Raw genomic sequence first — 22,491 nt, forward strand, 5'->3', positions numbered from 1 at the left:
AAGACCGATGATGATCTCAAAAGGCCAGCCGGATCAGCTGGTAAGCGCTCAGCTGCTGGGTGGTGTTAATTTTAAGTAGAGTCATAAAACCATTTGCTACTACACAGCGTCAGCAACATCACCCGGTCGCATTAGAACCGATAGCCAAGAATGTGGTGGAAACGATTATTTTACGCTCCTAACAAGTGTCCAATCATTTTGCCCAATCATCTTACGGTTTCATCGATAAATTTGGGTATTAACCTCCCGACAACATGTTCTTCCATGCCTATGTGTTCTACAAAGAATCAGCTCTCCTTTTCTTTCACTCTATCTATCTCTGTAAGTAACGCTAATAACATTTTCTATACTTACTTTCAATTTTATTGCATACCGGAAGTACATTTCTGCGTTAGCCCTAAAGGGACGACTTCTAATAAAGCATTAGAGGATGATGATGGCACCCTTGAGTAGAGGACTGGGACATGATAACAATAATACGGCTAACCGAACTTTCAACAGATGGTGTCATCTGCTTCATAACCAACTACTCATGTTTTTCGCTTCCGCTTGCGCCTGTCTTCAGAAGATGATGGATTACTGCACCATTTTTCTTTTCTTTCGTTTGCCCAATGACGCAGCTTGATGAAAAATTGTGGAAAAAAGTTGCTGAAGAATGAAAATAAAAAACGAATACTTTACTAATACTTCCAAAGGCATCAGAGGTTGAAGTAATTTTGGAGCGAAGATTATACAAAAGGACTAAGGAACAGAGATTGTTAAGCACTTTAAAGGACAAAAGTTTCCGTGTGATTAATAGAGAAAGATATTATTTGAAGGATTTAAATGACAATAAATAAATCTCATAACATCGTTGAGCATTTACCGTCAAATGAAAATTGAGAGACGCCATCAGTCAAATATCAAAAGTTAAATTTCATCTCTTTGAAGTGTCCAACACACAATCGACTGTAAATATTTCTCCTCTCCGAAAATTTCCCATCAGAACAAAACTATGCCACATTTCGTATCTTTTATTTTCTTGGCTTCAAAAACTATGCACGTGCATACATATTCCAAACACTCACATGCACACTTATGCACACAAAAATCAAACCAACTCGAACGAACGAAATTTCCACCCAGCTGAATGGGAATCGAGACATGTGCTTTGAAAACGCGCCCACACACATCACGCTAGTAACTCGAATCGTGGAAATTGAATAGCTTACGGGAAAAATCCATGACCATGTGTGCGATTTTTTGTTTGTGCAAGCTTCTGTTTTTCCTACCTACTCCATTCACATTTCCTCGCGGGTCCCGTTCGGGAAACTGTTACAGTGCACATGCATCAATCAGTGCGCGGCATCAGTGCGCTCCGGCGATATATGGGCGGGCAGGCAAAAGCGACCACTACAAAACGGCCAAAGCCTCTGTCGATGGTATCGATTCAACGCGCTGCTTTAAAAGGCACGCCCGAATACTCTCGTTACAGTCACCTTACGGGCCCATTGAATGAGAGGTGGGGCAGAACACGATTTTCCGTAACAGTCTTTCTCTCATACTCGAGCACGCTGGCTCTTAGGTCATTTTTTCACTCAAGAGTACCAGATGCAAGCATGTAAAAGTGTAACGCTTTTAATTAAATTGATTCAGCCAACGGTAGGGTAGGGAAAGTGAACAAAAAAAAAACACCCGAAAGGACAACTCAAAAGCTCTGTTTAAGTTTGGTGAATTCTGTACCCCAGCTGCGCCTGTACAGGCAAGCGGACACGAGACACGGGTATTAATCCCGCAAGCCGTATGATTCTGCAATAAATGGGCCGCAATATGTCAGTGGGATTTTATACGCGATACTTTCCGCATCGCCTTCTTAACGAGCTCTGTTTTCTCCCCCAGCTCGCTGGTACAGTTTTGTGTCACAAATTTTGTACAAATTAAAAAGCGCAGTAAAAGCTGTTTTAAAGTAAAACAGCGAAATCGTTCAACGCTTTACGATCGTTTAAATTTTTAAGCCTGTTTGTGTGTACCTGTTTGTGTGTACCTGTTTGTGTTTCAAGTAGCACTTTCACGCCGGTACGCTTAACACTTTCAGATGATTGTATACTTCACCATTACAGCTGAAGCATTGTTGGATGATAATTATGAATTCAAATATGCAAGCCGTAGCAGAGGGTGCAATGTTGCAACACACTGTGCTTGAACAGGCTTATTAACACGAACCAGTTGTCACGCACAGTACGGTCAGGTGCTCGGATGATGCGCTTGTTGGTTTTTCATCACACTAATTGCAGAAACATTGCAATGGGTACTCGTCCAACTTTTGTTTGAATTACATTTACACTTTTCCATCGACGCGATGCAGCATGACAAGTGGATTGGCTTGCGAAGGAAAGGTTGACAAATGTTGGTGGTAAGAAGCATTTTTGTGACGTTTATACCATCTTTATAAGCGTAAATACCATCTTTATAATATATAAAAGGTTTTCAACAAAAATAAGGAGCTTACTCATAATAATTATGCATTTCCTACATCACACCAATGCGATTAATTGAGCTTTCAAACTCCCACATCATGTTACGGTAACTCACGAAAACATTCATCCAGAACGACTTTGCGTCATTGAAGAAAATTCACATCGACTCACAGCATATCGGCCCACAAGTACAGTCTTTATTGCCCCTGATTGATCGTCTTCCATAGAGCTTGAACCTTCTCTTTATTTGATAAGGGATAAGACAAATCGGCTCTTTTCTACTTCACCGTTCAATGCGAGTTTTATATTAAACAAACAAAAATTGATCGTGTAACAGTTTGTAAGTGTTGAAAGAATCAACCTCGGCTAAACTTTGTTCAATTTGCCTACGTCAAACAGGAGATGGTTAATTTCATGCAAGAATAAACCGGCACAGATTACGCAAAAGGATTTACGTTACCTTTTGATGGAGGCTATGATCACACCGAGTAAAATCATCAAACATTGCCGAAGAATGCTAACAAATTTCGAATGAATGGTCTATTTTGCTCCTCAAATACATTTCCTTGCATTTACTTTCTACCTGCATTGTGCTACTTGTTTATATTGCTTCTTTCAGTATCAATTCAAGGCACCCTATCAAACCACTAAATAACCTTCCCAATGAACTGTACGTCACGAGCAACATTTTCAAGTTGACCAAGTTCTTTACGTGGTTGGGTTTGTCCAATTCTTACTTCGTAAGCTGATCACACTCATTGTACAGCCGGGAACAGCACTTACATTCTACCGTCGTGCAAAGAATTCTCCATAGAACATTCTTCAATGGAAAATCCAAATATTGTGGGCATTCTACAACAGAGTCTCAAATTTACAACGAGTAAACTTAGCAAGATTAGATTTTTGCTACCACTGCAGTACAGTGTGTTTGCCCGCACAGTGAGGGGTACCAATTGCTAGACCTCAACGCTTCCTTGTGCTTACCAACCCTAGAGCACTCAGCTGACCATTCAGAATCGTTCACTTCATAAGCCACTTGAGCTCACATGGCTGTATATCAAATTTGAAAGTTTCGTTCCGGTTATTGTGGAAAAGTTACGTGAAAAGATTTCAATTTTCTACTTATTCTACGCTCAAAATTGAAATCAAAGTATTGCGAGGCTTCATCATTCAACCAGTAATTGAAGAATTTCACATTTTAGACACAGATTGAAAAGAACGGTTTAGTTCATATTAAGCTTTCAATTTGCAGCTCGTTGACTCAGGGAAATTTCTGTGAGATAATAATTGTAACCAACATATCAGCTCTGATAATAATATAAAATGTTACTTGCGAAATATATACGGTGTTGCAAATTAAAAATGTCTCTTTTTGGAAAATTTTTCTTTGCAGGTAACTCAAAGTTTACGCTGGGTTGTATGCGTGCCGTAATAGTGGAATTAATAAATAAATAAATAAATAAATAAATAAATAAATAAATAAATAAATAAACAACACATGGTTCAAAACAACACAGTTCCTTGCAATACAATTGTCAAAACAACAAACAGTTTGATGCAGAAGTTATTGCATTGAAATGCTTCTTCAGCCACTTAAATAAAAACAAAATGAAAGCAAGCTAAACATTCAAAGAAGAGAGTACGCTAGACACTTACGAATCTGTTAAACTTGTATGCATACGTCGAATATTTACAGATAGCTATCTTAATCCATCAGGTAACGATGGAATAAATTGCTACTTAAGAAGTAAACATGCTTATAAACATGCAATGCTGTTATCGAAAATGTTTGACTTGTTTGCCAGTGACAAAGGTATGTCCCTTGATAAGTACAAAAAATAAGTACTTCAAACAGAATGTTTGATACACATTTCACTTTTGATGCGAACATCAATCAGATCAAGAAGCTAATATTCTGCTTTCCCGAAACACCTCTCCAACGCTAAAGAACCCTGATCATATTGTATAATGCATCGTTATTGGATTATTGATAATATTAGATTTTTTGTTCACGTTATTAATGCCCGAATTTTTCAAAACTCGTCGTTCACCAACCCTTACTACTAACCCTGTGCAACTTTCCATCAGCATCATCGTCAACCGATTTCATGTAGCGGCACTGTAATTTCAAACCGAGTCCCAATAACTGCCGTTCGATCAATGGTTCGGTACATTGTGTGTCATTCGAAGGAGTTGCTGGCACCAAACCTTCCTGGATCCTCCTGCAGTCAAAGCCTCCTGTACCGTCGGGCATCCCACCTCCAGCCGTCGAGCTGTCAAATCAAGTTTAATCAAATTGTCATTTGCTCTGAAAAGGTAACCTACCAGCCGTCTTACCATGCCCACCTTCACAACAACGGAACGAACGGTTGGTGAGCGTAAGGACAACAAAAGCATCGCAACACAACAATGACAACTTTTATATGTAGGACCATTTTTCCGGGAATGTAAGACCTTTTTTGCCGACAGCATATATGGTACTGAGAGGTCATATTTTATTTTAAGAAAAACATATCAAACCCATTGAAAGCGAGTTCCTAGGCTTTGCTATCTATTCTTAGCTGTTGGGCTGCACCGCTGAACGAATCCTTAATAAAAATAGAAACCTTCGGTAGATGCGTGAACAGACGTGCTGTGGAACGTTCTTCGAAGGCAGTGCGTTTTAATGCTTATTTTTATAATCTCGTCTTGTCTGTATATATTTGCTCTCGTTTAATTTTTAGTTTCTACAAATATTGAATTAGGCGTTTGGTTTGGATTTAAAAAATACCAATTAAAAAAGCTGAAATCATCCTGTTAGATGTAATCGGTGAGTAGTGCACCGACCGCTATAGACGCACATCGATCATCCTCGCTGGAAGCTATGACAGCGAGATCAATAGGACATGTGGACGCGTCAGACCGATAGCGAGGACAATGTATGTGTGCGTTAGACGTAAGATAAAAAGCGAAGCACGCGGTTCAGGCAAAGAGAATTGTGAATTATAAAGATAAAATAAAAGTGAACTAAATTGAAATATTATCAAACATTTATGGTCCTTCGAACCGGATAAGGTGCAATAAGTGATAAATTACAACGAAAAGTAAATATCAGCCCGTAATATGGAGCGTTTATTGATTAAACGATCACTGATAGATGCACGAGTACAGCTGCTCAAGACAAAGGTCGAGGAAGTGGTGGCGAGCGAATACGACAGTGTAAGCGTTGCTGTGTGCTTGAAGAGAGTCAACGACCTGTCCACGCAGTATGTGGAATTGCAAGAAGCGATTGTGGATGAGTGCGAAAACGAGCAGCATCGAAAGGATATTGTGGATCATCAAATTACATTCGATGAAATTACATCAAATATGCGAACCGCTTTACTAAAAATTGATAATCGTTTTAGGGGAGCTGCCGAAGAGAAAACGTCGGAACAAAATGAAGGCAACGAACAAAATGGTGCAGGCGCCATCAAATTGTTAGCTGAGCAGCAAACAGAATTGTTAAGATTGCTGTCGTGTTCATTTAATCCACATGCCGAATCAACTTCGGTAGCAGATACAACCCCAAGAATCGATGTAAGGCTGCCGCGGATGAATTTACCCACTTTCGATGGTGATATACTCAAATGGGCATCCTTTTATGATTTGTTTGAAACTGCTATTCATCAAAACGCATCGCTACACAATGCACAAAGATTGTACTTCTTGAAGACAAATCTAACCGGCGAAGCAGCTGCTTTAATTTCGCACTTAAAGATCGAAGACGGCAATTATGAGCCAGCTCTAGAAAAACTAAAGCAGAGGTACGAAAAACCGTTAGAGGCAGCTGTGAAACATATCGATCGATTCATGAAGCAACCGGCAATTGTTAAACCATCGGCAAGCGGCTTACGATCATTGCATGATATTTCCGACGAAGTGCTACGAGCACTGGCGGCTATGAAGCAAGAAGGACGGGATATTTGGCTAATACATATTCTTATAGAGAAGCTAGATCCTGAAACAAAGCAGCTGTGGTGTCTTAAGCAAGCCGAAGAAGGTGATAATGTGATGAAGTTGGACATATTTCTGAAGTTTATCGATGATCAAAGCTCAGCGTTGTTTATGGCAAAACCACTTCCAGAAAGACCAATAGTAGCAAGATATGAGAGACGTGAAGCATCTAAAGCATTGACAGTTGGCGTTGTTGAGAACTCAGTTAAAGTTTGTGGCATTTGTCAAGGCACACATAATACGTCAAATTGCACTAATTTCAAATCGATGAGCGTAATGGATAGATTAGGTGCGGTTAAATCGTTGGGTCTGTGTTTCAACTGCTTACAAAAGGGGCACAGAGTACCACAATGCAAGACAGTGCAAAATTGTCACCTATGTCACAAACGCCACCACACATTTTTGCACATAACAGATCTAAGAAAACAGCCATTTGATAGAACGATTGAACGACCCAATTGCCTAGTCGTGTCCCAAGAAAAGGAACAGAGACAAGATAATGTTATAAAAGAAGGAATTAGTAGAAGTGAAGAACATGTACAAACAATTCTTAGTGCGAGCACTGTTCCAAAATCGAAGGGGCAAATTTTATTATCCACTGCTATGGTTGATATTTACGATGATTCGGGAAACCGATTTGCATGTAGAGCCCTTTTGGATTCAGGATCGCAACTTAATTTCATCACGACTAGAATGGCAAATATTATGACACAAAAAAGAAGAAATATTGACTGCGTAGTAAGTGGCTTTAATGGAAATGAAGTGCGTATTTTACAAGATATGAATATCAACATAGCATCACGCATAGAAAAATGTATGTTGAATATTGATGTGCTCATCACTCCTAAGATCACGAACGAATTGCCTGAAAGATCATTTGATATTTCTGAATGGAATATTCCTACCGATATCGAGCTAGCTGATCCTACCTTTAACATGAGAGGAAAGGTAGATATATTGATCGGATCAGAATGGTTTTGGAATCTGGTTAAGCCTAATCAGTTTGAGATGGGAAAGAGTCTTCCTATACTAACCAAAACATCGCTTGGATGGATAGCTGGAGGAGTCATTAATACTAATGTCCAAGTAATAGCGCAAACATTCTGTTTAACGAATAACGATACACTAGCTGATATACTTACAAATTTCTATAAGATAGAAACATGTGATGAATACGTTCAAACACGAGACGACGATGAAACTGTAGCACACTTTAATGAGACACATCGTCGAGACGCTGATGGAAGATTTTGGGTTCGCCTTCCATTCAAACCCAATTGTGAGAAGTTAGGTGATTCAAAAGAGATAGCCATGAAGAGGCTAAGTACAATAGAAAGACGCCTAGCTAAACAACCAGAACTTAGAGAACAATATTCAATATTCATGCGTGAATATACAGAATTGGGTCATATGAGAAAAATTTCGAAACATGAAGAAGGCGATGCGAGTGATGCCTATTACATACCACATCATTATGTGCTGAAGCCGTCGAGCACAACCACGAAGCTAAGAGTAGTTTTCGATGGATCAGCAGCTACGTCGAATGGTATAGCACTTAATAATATTTTACGGAAAGGGCCGACGGTTCAAAGAGAACTATTTACAATATTATTGAGTTCGAGAAGTTTTCGATATGCCATAACTGCTGATATACCCAAAATGTATCGGCAAATTCGAGTGCTTTCACCAGATACTCGATTTCAAAGAATTCTTTGGCGATATTGCGCTGAAGATCCAATTGACGTTTACGAATAGGAAACAGTAACATATGGCTTGACACCATCCCCCTTTCAAGCAACTATGTCATTGCTGCAGACAGCATTAGATCATAAAGATGAGTTCCCAGAAGCAGCAAGGGTGCTGGAATAAAATACATACGTTGATGATATAATTGCTGGTGAAAATGATTTAGATCGTGCATGCAAGTTACAGAGAGACTTAGAAAAGATTCTAGCAAAGGCTTGTTTTGGTGCGCACAAGTGGTGTTCAAATAGTAGAGAAGTGTTAGAAAATATCGCAGAAGGAGATCGCGGCTTCAAATTAGAGGTGATAGATAAAAGCTCACCAATCTTAGTGAAAACGCTTGGCGTAGTGTGGAATCCTGATAAAGATTGGTATTCATTTGACGTTACTTGCAGTCAGCAAGAAGCGAATACGAGACGTAAAATATTGAGTGAAGTCGCTAAAATCTATGATGTGCTAGGACTGGTAGGCCCTGTTATAACGTTGGCAAAATTAATACTTCGAGAAGTAAGTGAGCTTAGAACTGGGTGGGATGAGATAGTGCCGCAAGTTATGATTAATAAGTGGATTTGCCTTCGTAATGAACTGTTTCATTTGAACCATTTGAAAGTGCCACGCTGGATTTTTGCGATTAATACTAAGGTGATTGAGCTCCATGGGTTTGCGGACGCTTCTGGCAATGCGTACGGAGCTTGTGTTTATAGTCGATGCATCAATGACGATGAAAGTGTAACAATGAATCTAATATGTAGCAAATCGCGCCTATTGCCAACTAAAATAGAAAAACGAAAGGCTATCACAACACCACGTGCAGAGCTACTTGCTGCACAGTTACTAGCTAGATTGGTTGTAAAAGTGATAGAAGCAATTGATGTGTCATTTAACAAAGTGTATTTGTGGACAGACTCACAAATTGTAGAAGCGTGGATACGTCACCCTCCAGAACAATTACAAACCTACGTAGCGAATCGTGTTAGAGAAATTCAGGGGTTTACAAAGGACTTTACATGGCGTTATATAACTTCGAAAAATAATCCTGCTGATATAATTTCGCGTGGTGAAACCCCCAAACGATTGTTGACTAATGAAGGGTGGTGGTATGGGCCCTCCTTCTTAAGAACAAGGAGTGTAGTTGAAATGCGTGTGAATCCAGAAAATGATTTTGAGGTTCCTGAGTTAAAGGGCAAGGTGACGTTGATTGCTGCAAATATGAAAGGAGTAAGGTTGAATTTTGAATTTACCAGTGACTATAAAAGACTATTACGAATGATGGTGTATATAGTGCGTTTTGCGAAACACAGAGTGTCTAAAGGAAGCGACTTTAAGAAAGATTTACCAACAAGTGCAGATTTAGAGGACAGTTTGAAGGTAATAGTGCGGTGTATTCAACGTGAATCATTTGCGAGTGTTTTTCGAGCGTTAGAAAATGGTAATACGAAACATGAACTATTGAGCTTGAGACCATTTATTGATCCAGTGGATAAGTTATTGAGGGTTGGAGGACGGTTGAAAAGTGCATTTATTCCGTATGATAGTAGACATCAGATGCTGTTACCAGCAAACCATAAGTTTGTGGAGATTCTTGTGCGACATTGAACGAACCTACACCAAGGACAAAAGGGATTGTTAGCAGTGGTTCGTCAACGGTTCTGGCCGCTAAGAGTAAAATCTACTATTAGGAAAGTGATTGCGAAGTGTGTTACTTGTTTCCGAGCAAACCCTACCACCATTGAGCAGTTGATGGGTGATTTACCGTCCTACCGGGTACAACCAGCCCCAGTGTTTCATCAAACTGGTGTAGATTTTGCTGGACCATTTCTAATCAAATCTAGTGCTACTGGAAGAAAGCCATTGATTATAAAGACTTATGTGTGTTTGTTTGTGTGCATGATTACTCGTGCAATACACATTGAGCTAGTTTCCGACCTATCGACCGATGCATTTTTGGCGGCCCTGCGTCGTTTTATAAGCCGTAGAGGCCTTCCTCTTAGAATCTTTTCAGATAACGCAACAAACTTCGTTGGAGCGCACAACGAGTTGGAAGAACTGGCTAAGATGTTTGCTGAGGAAGAAAATGCTAAGAGAATCGATTACGAGTGTACCAGCCGAGGAATAGAATGGTCATTTATTCCTCCGAGGAGTCCCCATTTCGGCGGGATTTGGGAAGCTGGTGTAAAACAAGTGAAACATCACCTTACTCGCGTCGTAGGGGGCCATCGATTATCCTATGAGGAACTGAATACGACTCTTATTCAGATAGAAGCAGTACTCAATTCAAGGCCTTTATCTCCTTGTTCTAACGATCCTTGCGATTTAACAGCCTTAACACCCGCACATTTTTTGATAGGGCGAGCAATGCAAACAGCAGCTGAACCATCATATTTAGATTTAAAATTATCCAGACTGTCTAGATGGCAACTTGTGCAAACAATGGTACAGCAATTTTGGAAGAGATGGACTGTCGAATATCTTCCTGAGCTTCAGAATAGGTCAAAGTGGAAAAATGAAGTAACAATTACACAAGGAGTATTAGTATTGCTAAAGGAAACCAATTGTCCTACATTTCAGTGGCCATTAGGTAGAATAATACAGTTACATTCTGGAGCAGATGGTATTGTCAGAGTGGTTACAGTTAAAACAGCAAAGGGAGAATATAAGCGAGCGGTATCAGAATTATGCGTTCTTCCCATTGATGATTGAAATACCTATTTCAATGCGGGGAGTATGTTAGATGTAATCGGTGAGTAGTGCACCGACCGCTATAGACGCACATCGATCATCCTCGCTGGAAGCTATGACAGCGAGATCAATAGGACATGTGGACGCGTCAGACCGATAGCGAGGACAATGTATGTGTGCGTTAGACGTAAGATAAAAAGCGAAGCACGCGGTTCAGGCAAAGAGAATTGTGAATTATAAAGATAAAATAAAAGTGAACTAAATTGAAATATTATCAAACACATCCGTCGCAGCCGGGGTGGTTCACAGGTGACATAACGTAATTGCTGTGTAATTAAAATTGTACGATCAACTTTCTTACTTGCACGTATCTTCCCCACACGACATCTGTGTCCGTTTACGAATGACAGTGTGCTCGACAATGTGTACTAAATAAATCCGCCTACCACCGTCACCGCTGCACCCATTCCTTGCCTGATGCCCACTAATCGAACAACATCCTGGACAGATTCGAACGCAAGCATTCTTCCACCAGCATCAGGGTTGACATGCACATAGGGAAAAGCAGTACCGAAACCAAAAGCCGTACCTCAAATTTACTCTCGCTTCTTGCTTCGTATCGTACGGTTTGCTTCACGGAGCAACTTTTGGAAACTGTTGTAGCTCCGAATCGGCACAGCACATGGCAAATGCATGCAGGTGCAGATGAACTTTGGTAAGCTGACTGTCGTTCAAGTTATAACTTTTGTCTACCATTTGTTGTCACGCTGCTTTTGGAAGCGTGAGCCGTGGACACGCCCACAAACAGGCCCATATACACACACACACACACACACACACATAAACACACTTCGAAACATTCGAAAAGCGAACAAATGTGATTCCCGCCACACTATGGCTGTGTAGAATAAACCCTGCAACAGACCAAACTCTGTGCAAGGTGTACTGATTGTAATACAGTTTGTGGTTTCCGCAAATTTACTTTTACACCTTGTCCACCTGTTTTAGGTTGGATTTAAGACTTGTTCTGGTTATGATTCAATTTGACCAAACTTTGCTACAGGGGTTTATGGAAGAAGTCCAACAAGTGCGTCAGTGCCGAATAAATCGTTTACTCGGTTTTTCATTAAAATAGTAAAATTTTATATTTTGCAAACAAAAAACTCTTACTGCTCTTTAATGAAATATGCAATTATTGACGATAAACTTATGTGATTGTTTTTCCGTATAATTCTTTTCTGCAAAAAGCATTCATTTTTCTATAACAATATACATCTCTAGCTCCATTCTGACGTATAAAAAAAACACTTACAGTAGTGTTGCACTCGGAAACGTTTCCACGTCACCACAAAGATGGAACGTCAGACGTTCTACGCGATCAGCCGTCTGCTGAAGCTCGAAGCAGCAGCATCTTTCGAAGTTTTGCTTCCGGTCAAACTTGTTCCGATCACGTACGAGTTGTCGAAATTCTGGTGACAATGGCCACAGCAAACCGCAGACCAGGGGAAGCGGAAGAAGTAATGCTAAAATAAATAACTTCTTCTACTGTACTGACACACAGACGCGGTAGCTTATACCGTCTAGCACTTTTCAGCAAACCCGACAAGATCGGACATCGGTTTGAGGGGAACGGGATGGGGGAATTGAGGGAGCTGAAAGGTCAAACGTGTTAGATTTGATCATCCTTTGAAATAATATAATAAACTTTCTCTGCCTTCCCGCATATTTCTAATGGTGAGAGGTTGCCGCTGGTAGGGTATGAGGAAATGACACAGTCGAATCGACGTTTGATACTTCCGCGTAATTGTTGACAAGTCGACAGAGCCGTTAGATTTTTTATATTTTTTTTATTTACCAAAAAAATATTTATTAAACATTAACCTTACACACATTAAGAACATTTCAAACATTGTTAAACAATTTAGAGCACAATTTAGTATCTAATTGTTTTGTATTTTTTACTATGAAAATTAGCAAAGTTTATAGAATTTTTTTCTATTTGGTTTTATTTATGTTCTTTGTGTTAAAGCAAGTCGCAAACCGGTAGCTAAGAAAAGAAAAAAAAGTTTTCTAAAAATTTTACGTTAGAATATTTTTCTGTCCTGTAGAATTGTTAAAAAGTCATGACTTGACATCGCAAAGCTTTGTAACCTTCGACCTTGACAGGGTCATGATAATATTTTTCTTTCCCATTGTGCCACGTATCATTGTTCCTATCTTTTACACACCTTTATAGTAAATCATAACACGTAACATAGAGCCATAAAATACATAATTGTACAAAAAATATACCCAACAAGGAAGTGATACGTTGTGGCGTTTCTATTAGACAACGATTAATTGGTTTCGGGAATCATTTTCCCTGACCGGGCTTAATACCAGCATTAACCAGCTCGTCCCAAATTGGAGCGTTGCTGTAACGCTTCTTGTACAACGCTGCACACGCTCGTGCGAAGGTGCTTATTTATATTATCTTGCGTCGAAAACTCTTCATCCCCGTTTTGGCAAGCACTTTGGACGTTGATTTTGGATCACAGCCGCGGTAACAACTCATCACTTAAACATGAGTATGCTAATTTGGGCTAAGCTGGAATGTAAATCAAAACGGGCATGTGCCACGACCATACCCATACACTATTGCTTTACCCATACATCTATGCCCCTTCGTCCGCTCTTCTCATAAGGTAACATTTTAAACTTCTACTGTAAGAACGTTCAGATGAAGCTGTTTCGACTCGGCGGATGCCTCTATATTTCCCATGACCGTCAAGTTTACGAGGCGGGCCGCTCTGTCAAAACTATGATTACTTATTTATTTATTCTATCTCGTTTCGGTAACTATAGTCATAATACTGGCGTTTGCTTTGGCACGGCACGGCACAGCAACCGGCTCTGGGAGTTACATTCGGTGGGCTTCTTCCGGCCTAGTTCCATATGCATAGGTTGCTTAAGAAAATAATCATTCTGCATTTGAAAATTATTTCTTCGCCTGTACTTTACACCGGATACTGTTCTAAAGATAGTGGTTAAGATTGGGTCAGTTTGGAGGAAGTGGGAATCAAGGAGTGTGGTAAAGTTTCTTTATCCGGTACTGTATTATCCATTTTGCTTATGCGGGAAAACTTTATCTAGCCAGTGAGTAATGAGCAGACGGAAACTTGTTTTGCAGTCTAAGGTTTTTTTCTTAATATTTTAGTCTTTAGTAGTCTTCTGTATCTACCGCGAAGATGCCAAAATTCCAATAGTGTGTATCGATGGAACAAACCCCCTTAATAATTACATTTTGGATTTTGGATTAAGATTCAACAAAACAATCACTAATATAAAAATTCAAGCCTCGTCCCACATATTTCACAAAGAATGTTTTATCAACCTCGCCAATACAAACCTTAAACTGTATGGTTGTCAAATGCTTTTTTCAATGCGTATATTTAATCGATAATATCCGTTTCAGCACTTTCTTAAATGAATAAATAGTCCCTATACTCCACTTTCGCCATCTCTTCCAATTGCGCTTGAAATCGATTTCAGTTTAGCCAAAGTCCAAAAGCTTATTCCACATTCACACGCAAACAATCACCCCGATTTCCACATCGTCGACACATTTTAGCACACGCCCTTGCTTCCTCCATTTTCCTTTCATTACACACCCGTTGTGCGAAACGGGATAATCGCTTTACAGAGATAGTCAAAGCTAACGCTGAACACTTTAAGCTGAAAGCGAAGTCAAATGGTAAAAGTTTCCCACCGTTTCCATGGGCCGTGCGCCCTTTTGCCCGCATTAAATCTCGTACCGAGGGCTTACGTGATGGCTTTTTCCTGCTTTCGATTATCAAATTATGCACCATCATTCACGGGCCGTAAAGTGGGGCAAAGGGTCTGTGGTCAGGGACTGTCGAATTGGTTCCGGCCCACACGTGTTGCACTTGGCGCCCACAAACGCACAAAGCTTTGGAAGGTACCGTACCGGTTTGGAAGGTTACACAAAACCTCCGCCTAATTTCTGTGCACCATCGTTGCGTTCGTTTTGTGGCTCCACTGCGGAGGTTTGTGTGGTTAAAGCTTTCCAGTCGCTAGCTCTCGCCTGCGCTCTGAATTCAATTAACATTCGGAGTGCAAACATGGGATGGGGAAAGGACTTGCTGGGAAAGGCAAATAGAGGCGTAGCTCATCATGCGGATTTCACCCAGAACGCCCATCATCTCATCATAATCGACCCGGGCCGCTGCACCAAACCGGTGGACCGATTTTATTCTACTACATAAATCCTCCTCTCGAATAGGGCGAGCGTGGGTCATGCTTTGGGGGCGAAATAGTGCGCTTGCCCAAGGTTCAATTTTTTGCGTTCAGCAAGGCATAACCTAGGCAGCCATGCTAAAGTTTTGCTCCCAAATTGGAAAAACTAGTTATAACGCTAGGTCTTTCTTTTCGCAACCCCCAGCTACCTTCAGCTAGCATTCAGCGGCAGGTGTGCAGCAAAGGTGCGGATTGAAATAAGCGCACACAGTCCGAATCGACCGAGTGAGCGGGAAAATGTATTCCAACTTTTTTCGCACCCGTGAGACTTGTGATAAACTTTTCCCGGCTGGCATATCATGACAACAGAACAAGACATATCATCGCCCTCGGGTGGAACAGGTATCCACCGGTGACAGGTATCGTAAACTTTCGCCCGCCCACATTACCAGCAGCTGCTTCCCGTATGACAGACGGCGTCATAAACGCTACGGTATGCGTGCACAGTTTTGGTGCCGGGTTAAACACCAGCTTCAACTGCCACTTCAACGTTCCCAATTCGAATCTGTGCAGCTGAACTATCCGTTTCGCCATCTGCGTGACCTCGGACATTTTTTATTGCTTTAATCAAACACATCAGCAACCATCAGTGCACCAAGTTGAGTACGTTTGTGTGCAGCTATTTCCTTTAGCTGTACACCTTCCCTAAAAACCAACACGCCGTGCATTTTACGATAAAGTCCATCGATTACGGGTCATGTGAGTGCCGTACCAGCTGTATGGAGGCGCCTAGTACATTGTAAACCATCCCAAAGGTACCGGGCGTCTCCATGGGGTTGCTTGTTTGGATACGATACGGTCATAGTTGAGTGGTTTCGTTCCAGCCTAAAATCCGGTTGCCTTCTGTGGTTAAATCCATTCATTAGTTTTCCATTTTTCAACCTCAGTCCACACCTCACACACACATACCCAACAGCCGCACAAGCACAGGCTGGTACATCGGATTGAGCTTTGCTCTAAAGTCTAATCAGTTTTGTTAAAATCGTTTTAACGTCGCTCGAGAAGCCAACTGCAACTGAATGGTAGATCCAATGCACCTGCACCCAGCTCGACAGTGCACAGCTCGCCTCGACAAATTTGCTTTACGTTCCAACGAGCTAGCATGGGAGGCTTTTGGCTTTTGCTTAGTGCAATGTTCCAGCACCGTACGTTGCATGCGTTGCAATTCTCGGAGCGAGTGTGCATTGTTGTTTTTCATCGGTCTACTGGTGACTGTGTGTATCCAGCAGGTACCATGTTTGGGTTGCTGTTGTAAAATCAACCTAAATTGAAGCTGGCTTAGCTAGCCCGATAAACGGAGCTCTCAAATTAATTCAATGCATTTTGGAAATTCTACAAACGTTCATACTCCACTGGTTGCCTGCGCTTCATCCAAAAACACAAAACTGCTACTCGAATTCGCTTGCCCTCTCTGCTAAATGTATATTTCCCAGAAGCCAAATGGTCAGCCAAAAGCCATTGAAACACGCACCATCCCATTATAAAAGTCGAACGAACTTTTGCTTACTTCTCCGGAATTATGCGTTTAATTTATATCCCACTGCCGATTCGAGAGCGATTGCACATCTTGGTGACACAGTGCGGGTGCAACTAAAAAGCGCCCACTACAGCTATTTGCCATGCTTACGATGGCCCTGCTTTAAACGCTTCAGATAGAATCGTGAAGTCGATACCATCACGCTTCGGCAACGTTCAATCTGTGTAACAATTTCGCCATTATCGAACGCACTCGATCCATGGTGCTAGCGGCTGATAGTGGTGTGTCCTCTCATAACTCACCGCGACTAATGTTTGTAGATAGTCGTTTGCAAACGCTAGACACGCCTTGTAACGGCACCGTTTGCCGGGGTCAATGCGTGGAGGTAATAATTCTTGCCAACACTTTACCACCCCGAAACCAATGATTGTGGTTCTCGCAAAATCCGGTGAACCCATTTGTAACACAGCCCGAGTGGGTGAGTCGAATGATCTGGAATATGGAGAAGAAAAAAATTGTCATGCGAAAGCACTTTCTGTAAAGTGGGAAATTTATCTCGATAGCTATCAAAACTCCAAATTGTTCGAAGATTTCGTTATCGAAAGGTCAATGGTGCATTATGTTGGCTACCGAACGCCAAGAGCGATTTCTTAACGTAACTATTTGGTCCTTTAGCTTTGATTATATCTTACAAACAATACTTTACGTTCCAACTCAAACCACAGGCAATCAAACTTCCCTGCAAACAATAAAGTATAAGGGGACTGGAATTCCCACTCGCGTTCCAACACAGCCACGGCTAACAGTTGCCGTAGCAAATGAGACGGACAGTAACAAACCAGGCCAGCGTTTCCGAGGAAGTAAATCTCAGTCCAACTTTTCTTACGAGCACCGGCTAGAACATCACTCGCCAGCTCCCAATCCCGTGGGTGAATTAAATCTGCAAGGGAATTTATCGACAGCCGATGCTTTATCGCTCTGTTCACCCGATCTGCCGAGCTACCGGCACCGTACCAGGGCAAAGAATGGCTTCTTCATACCGTTTGCGTAAGATTGCTGGCTCGGAATTAGCACACCGAAAGGTTTCCGGGGAACAGAAGGAACAGAAACCTCCGAAACAGTGTACAACTAATGGCGAAGGTCATAAAAAAATGTAAAAGAAATTGTACCTCAGCACAGCAGCAGGAAGCGAGCAGTAGCTTCTACTGTCATCCAACCGAAAGCGGTGGCATCCTGTCCAGTCAACAAAGTCACCAAGCACAAAACCATCGACCAACAAAACACCGGCAAACGCAGAACCCGTCGCGGCGAGAACGCGGGGGAAGCGAAAGTGAATTGATATAAATTGAAAATTGCCATTTTATATATTTCCCTCTCCGTGGCCTGCATCTGTACACACCGACTTCCTTGTGCGGCTGCCCTGCCCCGTTTACCGCAATGGAAACGCGTGATTCCAAAGCGTCCCACCCAGGTTCAGCCGAAATCCGGCGTGTCACCAGCGAGAGGGAAACGAGAACGATACCTCAGAAATAAACGGCTTCCCGAACGGCGTCCGTCCGACACCGGCTGTAGCATGAGCAGCACTTTTCTTCGAGCGACATGCAGTCGCGCAAAGATGGCACGTGGATTTTTGCGCGATGAAAAGCGCAAACGGATAAAGTTGATTTTTTCTTGTTGTATTTCTTTCTCCAACTACAAAAAAAACAGCTCGTCGAGCTCGCATTTTCTGACAACGTTTGCGCTTTCGTTCCTGTCCCTGGGATTGCTGTGAAGTTTCCGTTCCCGCTACCTCACACACTGTTGCTCTTTCTATCTCTTTCTCTCCCTCTCTATCTATCTCATTCTCCCCTGGGATAGCAGCTGCAGTCGCGTTAGTCAGTGATGAATGAGTAAAAGGCCACCGTGAGCTGCCAACTCCCCGCCGCTCCTGCACACGGTTGTGCCCCGTCACGGTTCTTCTTTATCTGCTAGCTACTCCCGGGTTGTTACGAAATGCTTCGTTTTCATTAGATTTCCATTACAGAAATTCCATCGGGAATGAAAGGGGAATGCAGGGAGGGCGCTGTTGCGATGCACCTGGCGAGCATGATGCAACTACGTCGCGCTGGCATATTCGCGTGACAACTATATCTCTCTTTCTCCGCCGAAAGGTGGGCCATCGGCCATAACAGAGCCCCGAAACTCAATTTGCTGTATTAGAGCCTTGTTTGCGACTAACCATTTCCAATTCCAAGGTGGTGGATCGATTTTTCCATTAACATTGTGCATTGTAATATCTATTGATTGGAAAGATTAAATAAGCAAAGAATAGCCATCCTTTTTCCTGATACCTGCCACCGTCAGTTTATGGTCCCAATAAAACGGTTTAACAGATTGCTGTTAATAATTGAAATATATTTTTTTTAACTGAAAATTATTACAAACGACAAACGACTTAACATGTTCATCGTGAGTTCAAGCCTTGTATGACTATCCGGCTGCGTGATATTTAACAAGTCTCGAAAGCCGCCCTGACCACACAGAAAAAGTTTAAAATTGTTCCATTGAAAGTGAAAATTTTGTAACCTCAACTATGAGATCACATTTTCTAACTAATTTCTACCTATAAATCTAAAATTTGACCGTATTTTTGTTTAAACTTCATGACCATTCACTTTCTAGCAAGCTACTTACTAGTGTTATTCGGAAAAAGTTGACAACGAGGAAAATCTTAAAACTCCCTTTATTGTTAGGCAACAACTCCAAGCAATTTATCTCCAAGACTAACTACTATTTCGAATCATTTCTTAGTAAAATCCGTTCTCAAGCATCTTGACCTAGATTGAACGTAAACATGCATCCAGTTTTGCTACGAAGCGGCATACTGTAACGAAAACTTAAGCTTCAAAGTTTAACATCTATCTTGTAAAACAACAAAACCAACAATAGCTCCTCAACAGACGAATGATTACGGTGAGATGTTTTGCTCACTGTTTAGCAAGGGAACATGTGTATACGACATCTACCATGAGTGAACTTGAGTGGCCACTTTAAATTTCTTGTCTTACGAACCGTGAAGTTTATCGTCTACGTTTCACTCGGTAGCTTTTATCTAGAAAAACTTTCATCGGAACATTCGTTAGAATTATTTCTTCTGCAATCTGCTGCAGTTGCGTACATTAAAGAATGTCTGTTAACTTTTCATTCAAGAAAACCCCACCCACAACCATTTCTTTCACAAAACCATTCCACAGCAACAACACAAAACGTCTTATTTCCTAAACGCAGCATCGATTGGTTTAACCCCTTCAACCCTAAATAGCTCACTGACGATTCCGTACTCTCCTTTCAACCTTGACTACTGCCCAAAGGTGTACGATTTGCATTTCGTTGCCCACAATGACTATGCCGATAAATCTCTGCAAAGTTGCTACCATTAATGAAATTTTTAATTAACCACCAGCATTCCCAAGTCCCTTCGGTATTGCGAAACGCCAACTGCTGTACAGGGTAAGGTCATATTTAATCGCTTTCTTCGTGCGAAGCAAACGGAACAAAAAACCACAAAAGACAAGACAAAAAAATGCTTTACGCTGGGCTAGCCGTGTCTTTCAGTACCGAACCCTTTCGCGGGTTAATGAATTGTTTATCATTTCTCTGCCGCCTGCGCTTTCTTCGGGGTAGGGGCGACGTTTTTATCGTGCTTTTTATTGTTTACCAAACGAACCAGTACAAACTTTGAACCGGTTTCCCTGTTCGTGCCGCCCAGATCGAGATGCGATTGTCTGGTGGCAGTGGGGAAGCAATTACGCCTTTGGGTTATTTTAGTCAAATTTCCTCGGCGCTCTTCTTTCGTAGAAAAAACTTCTTTAAAAAGGCAAAAAAATACAACCAATTTCATTATTACGTTACCACAGCACCGAACTGATCAGCACCTAAAGCAATCGTAATAATGGCTGGATATAAAAAAAAAATGTATTCCATTTGCAGACTGTGAGCAATAAATCGAACAACCGACATATTAGCTCTCCTGTCCATTCGGGCTATCGTGATTGTGTACGTCTGACCGGGTGCTATAACTCTATCCATTCGCACGATATTTCTCAACACACCGAACAAACCATTACATTACCCTTCTGACATGAGACATTAGCGTGATTTTTTTTTTCGAACTACTTCAAGACGAGCTCCCACCGGGTACGGTTCGTTCTGCAATACCAACGCCAATCCCAGACATACTCTGCCCAAGGTACACTCTTGTAAATATTGCTCCATTAATTATTCAACGCATTAATTACTACCATTCGCGTGTAGAGTGGGAATTTTGGCGCCCGCTACCATTCTGTGCTGGATTATTACGAGAATGTATAAATCACGTACCTTCTTCGCTCGCTCGGTGTGCCGGTGCACGGCGGTGTCATATCTTTCCTGCCTTTGCTTTGCTCTGCTCAGAATGTTAAGTACCCTTGGGCACTTGTGGAGCTTTTGTTTGTATTGCATCTCTGCCGATAAAGCATCTGTATTGTGTTGATCAATGGACGAGTAATAAGAGCTTTCGATACACCAGTAAATAAGTTTGCTAAAAATAATTGTAAACATTATAGGCATTAACAAGACTTTTACTTTAAAACCGAAAACATTGAATCGTTCAATGGTGGAACAAATTACCCACTGACACCGTGAAACGTTTCAATCGCCATTTTATGTCCAAAAGATCTTCCTCGAAAGCAAAATTAAATCGAGCAGAAGCAACCCAAATCCGGTGGGCTTTCATCTTGCCCATTAGCTTGGAGACGTTTTGCATGCGAAGGGCAGGCCAACTATCGACACCACTTGAAAGCATTTCGCTCAAATAATTATCCACTTCCCAGCCCAACCTCAGTCAGTACGGCACAAGGAGCGTCGAATTACGCCGCTCCTTTCTGCTGTGCCCAGACAGGTGTGCTTGTGCAAGAAATAAGATCGTTTCGATAGATATTATCTATCCCACCGGACGTGCGCGTACACGGAAAGATCGCCCCGCAAAGTGTCCCGGGCCTGAAATCTATAGCGTCTTCTTCATTATTTTTCAAACAAGCACACGGTCCACCAACCCGTTCGCCTAAGCCCCCATGTCTAATTATTTCAAATTAATCTTCATTTCCCGTGAACCAAACCAGGGGCCGGGCCGTTCGTTCCGAGCCGTCGTTTCAGCAATGAAAGAAAGCAGAACGGGTTAAACGATGTACCGGCTGGGTGGATGGTAGAGTCGGGTTAGTGGAGACTTTACGCTTCTTCCCGTGTGCCTAACGTGCTCGATGGCGGAATGGCGAAGAGAATAGATTTCCCGAACAAAGGCGACAACGGTTGACGGTGATTATAATTAAGGCATCTGCTTTGCTCGGATAGTGGACTAAGGAAGGGGCGAGAGCAAATCAATCCATTTCCGTACGATCTACCGGATGGGTGGAAAATCTAATTTTCCTTCCTTAATCGACCAGGGCAGCGCGTGCTGAACGTGTAGTACCCACCCATCGTTGCTCCGGCCCAACCGAGGCGAAGCGATAATCGGCGTACAAATTTTTCGAAAATCGAACCGCTGTCTGTGAAGGATTGAGGTGCGGATAAGCTGTGCTCGACACTTCAGAGGCTTTCACTTACCCGGAGGGACAGCTGCATCGTCGGTTGGTAGCAGCAGGTGTCGATTAGGTGTCATAGCATATGCCCGTTGCAACGGAACGGTAGACGGTGTGGTAATAGCTTTCAAATGTCTTGGGAGATTTAATATTTCACACGAGCTGAATATTTGTTTTCGACACTCTATTTCAAAGTTTCGAAGTAGAAGGATCATTTTACCTTGTGTAGCACATCACACTCTAACTACTCATTATCTATTTACAGCGGAAT

The 22,491-nt window shown here is 41.8% G+C and overlaps 1 protein-coding gene across 1 annotated transcript in view; it reads right to left on the reverse strand.

Annotated features, from left to right (window-relative positions):
- Positions 1 to 346: 346 nt before the first annotated feature.
- The window catches only part of LOC120898771 (sugar transporter SWEET1-like), a 48,938-nt gene continuing 26,793 nt past the window's right edge, over positions 347 to 22,491 (reverse strand). Inside the window, exon 3 of the mRNA XM_040305091.1 lies at positions 347 to 648. Coding sequence (XP_040161025.1) covers positions 577 to 648 — 72 coding nt within the window. The 3' untranslated portion in view covers positions 347 to 576. The remainder of the gene's footprint in view (positions 649 to 22,491) is intronic.

This window comes from Anopheles arabiensis, chromosome 2, assembly GCF_016920715.1.
Source record: "Anopheles arabiensis isolate DONGOLA chromosome 2, AaraD3, whole genome shotgun sequence".
NCBI classification, from domain to species: domain Eukaryota; kingdom Metazoa; phylum Arthropoda; class Insecta; order Diptera; family Culicidae; genus Anopheles; species Anopheles arabiensis.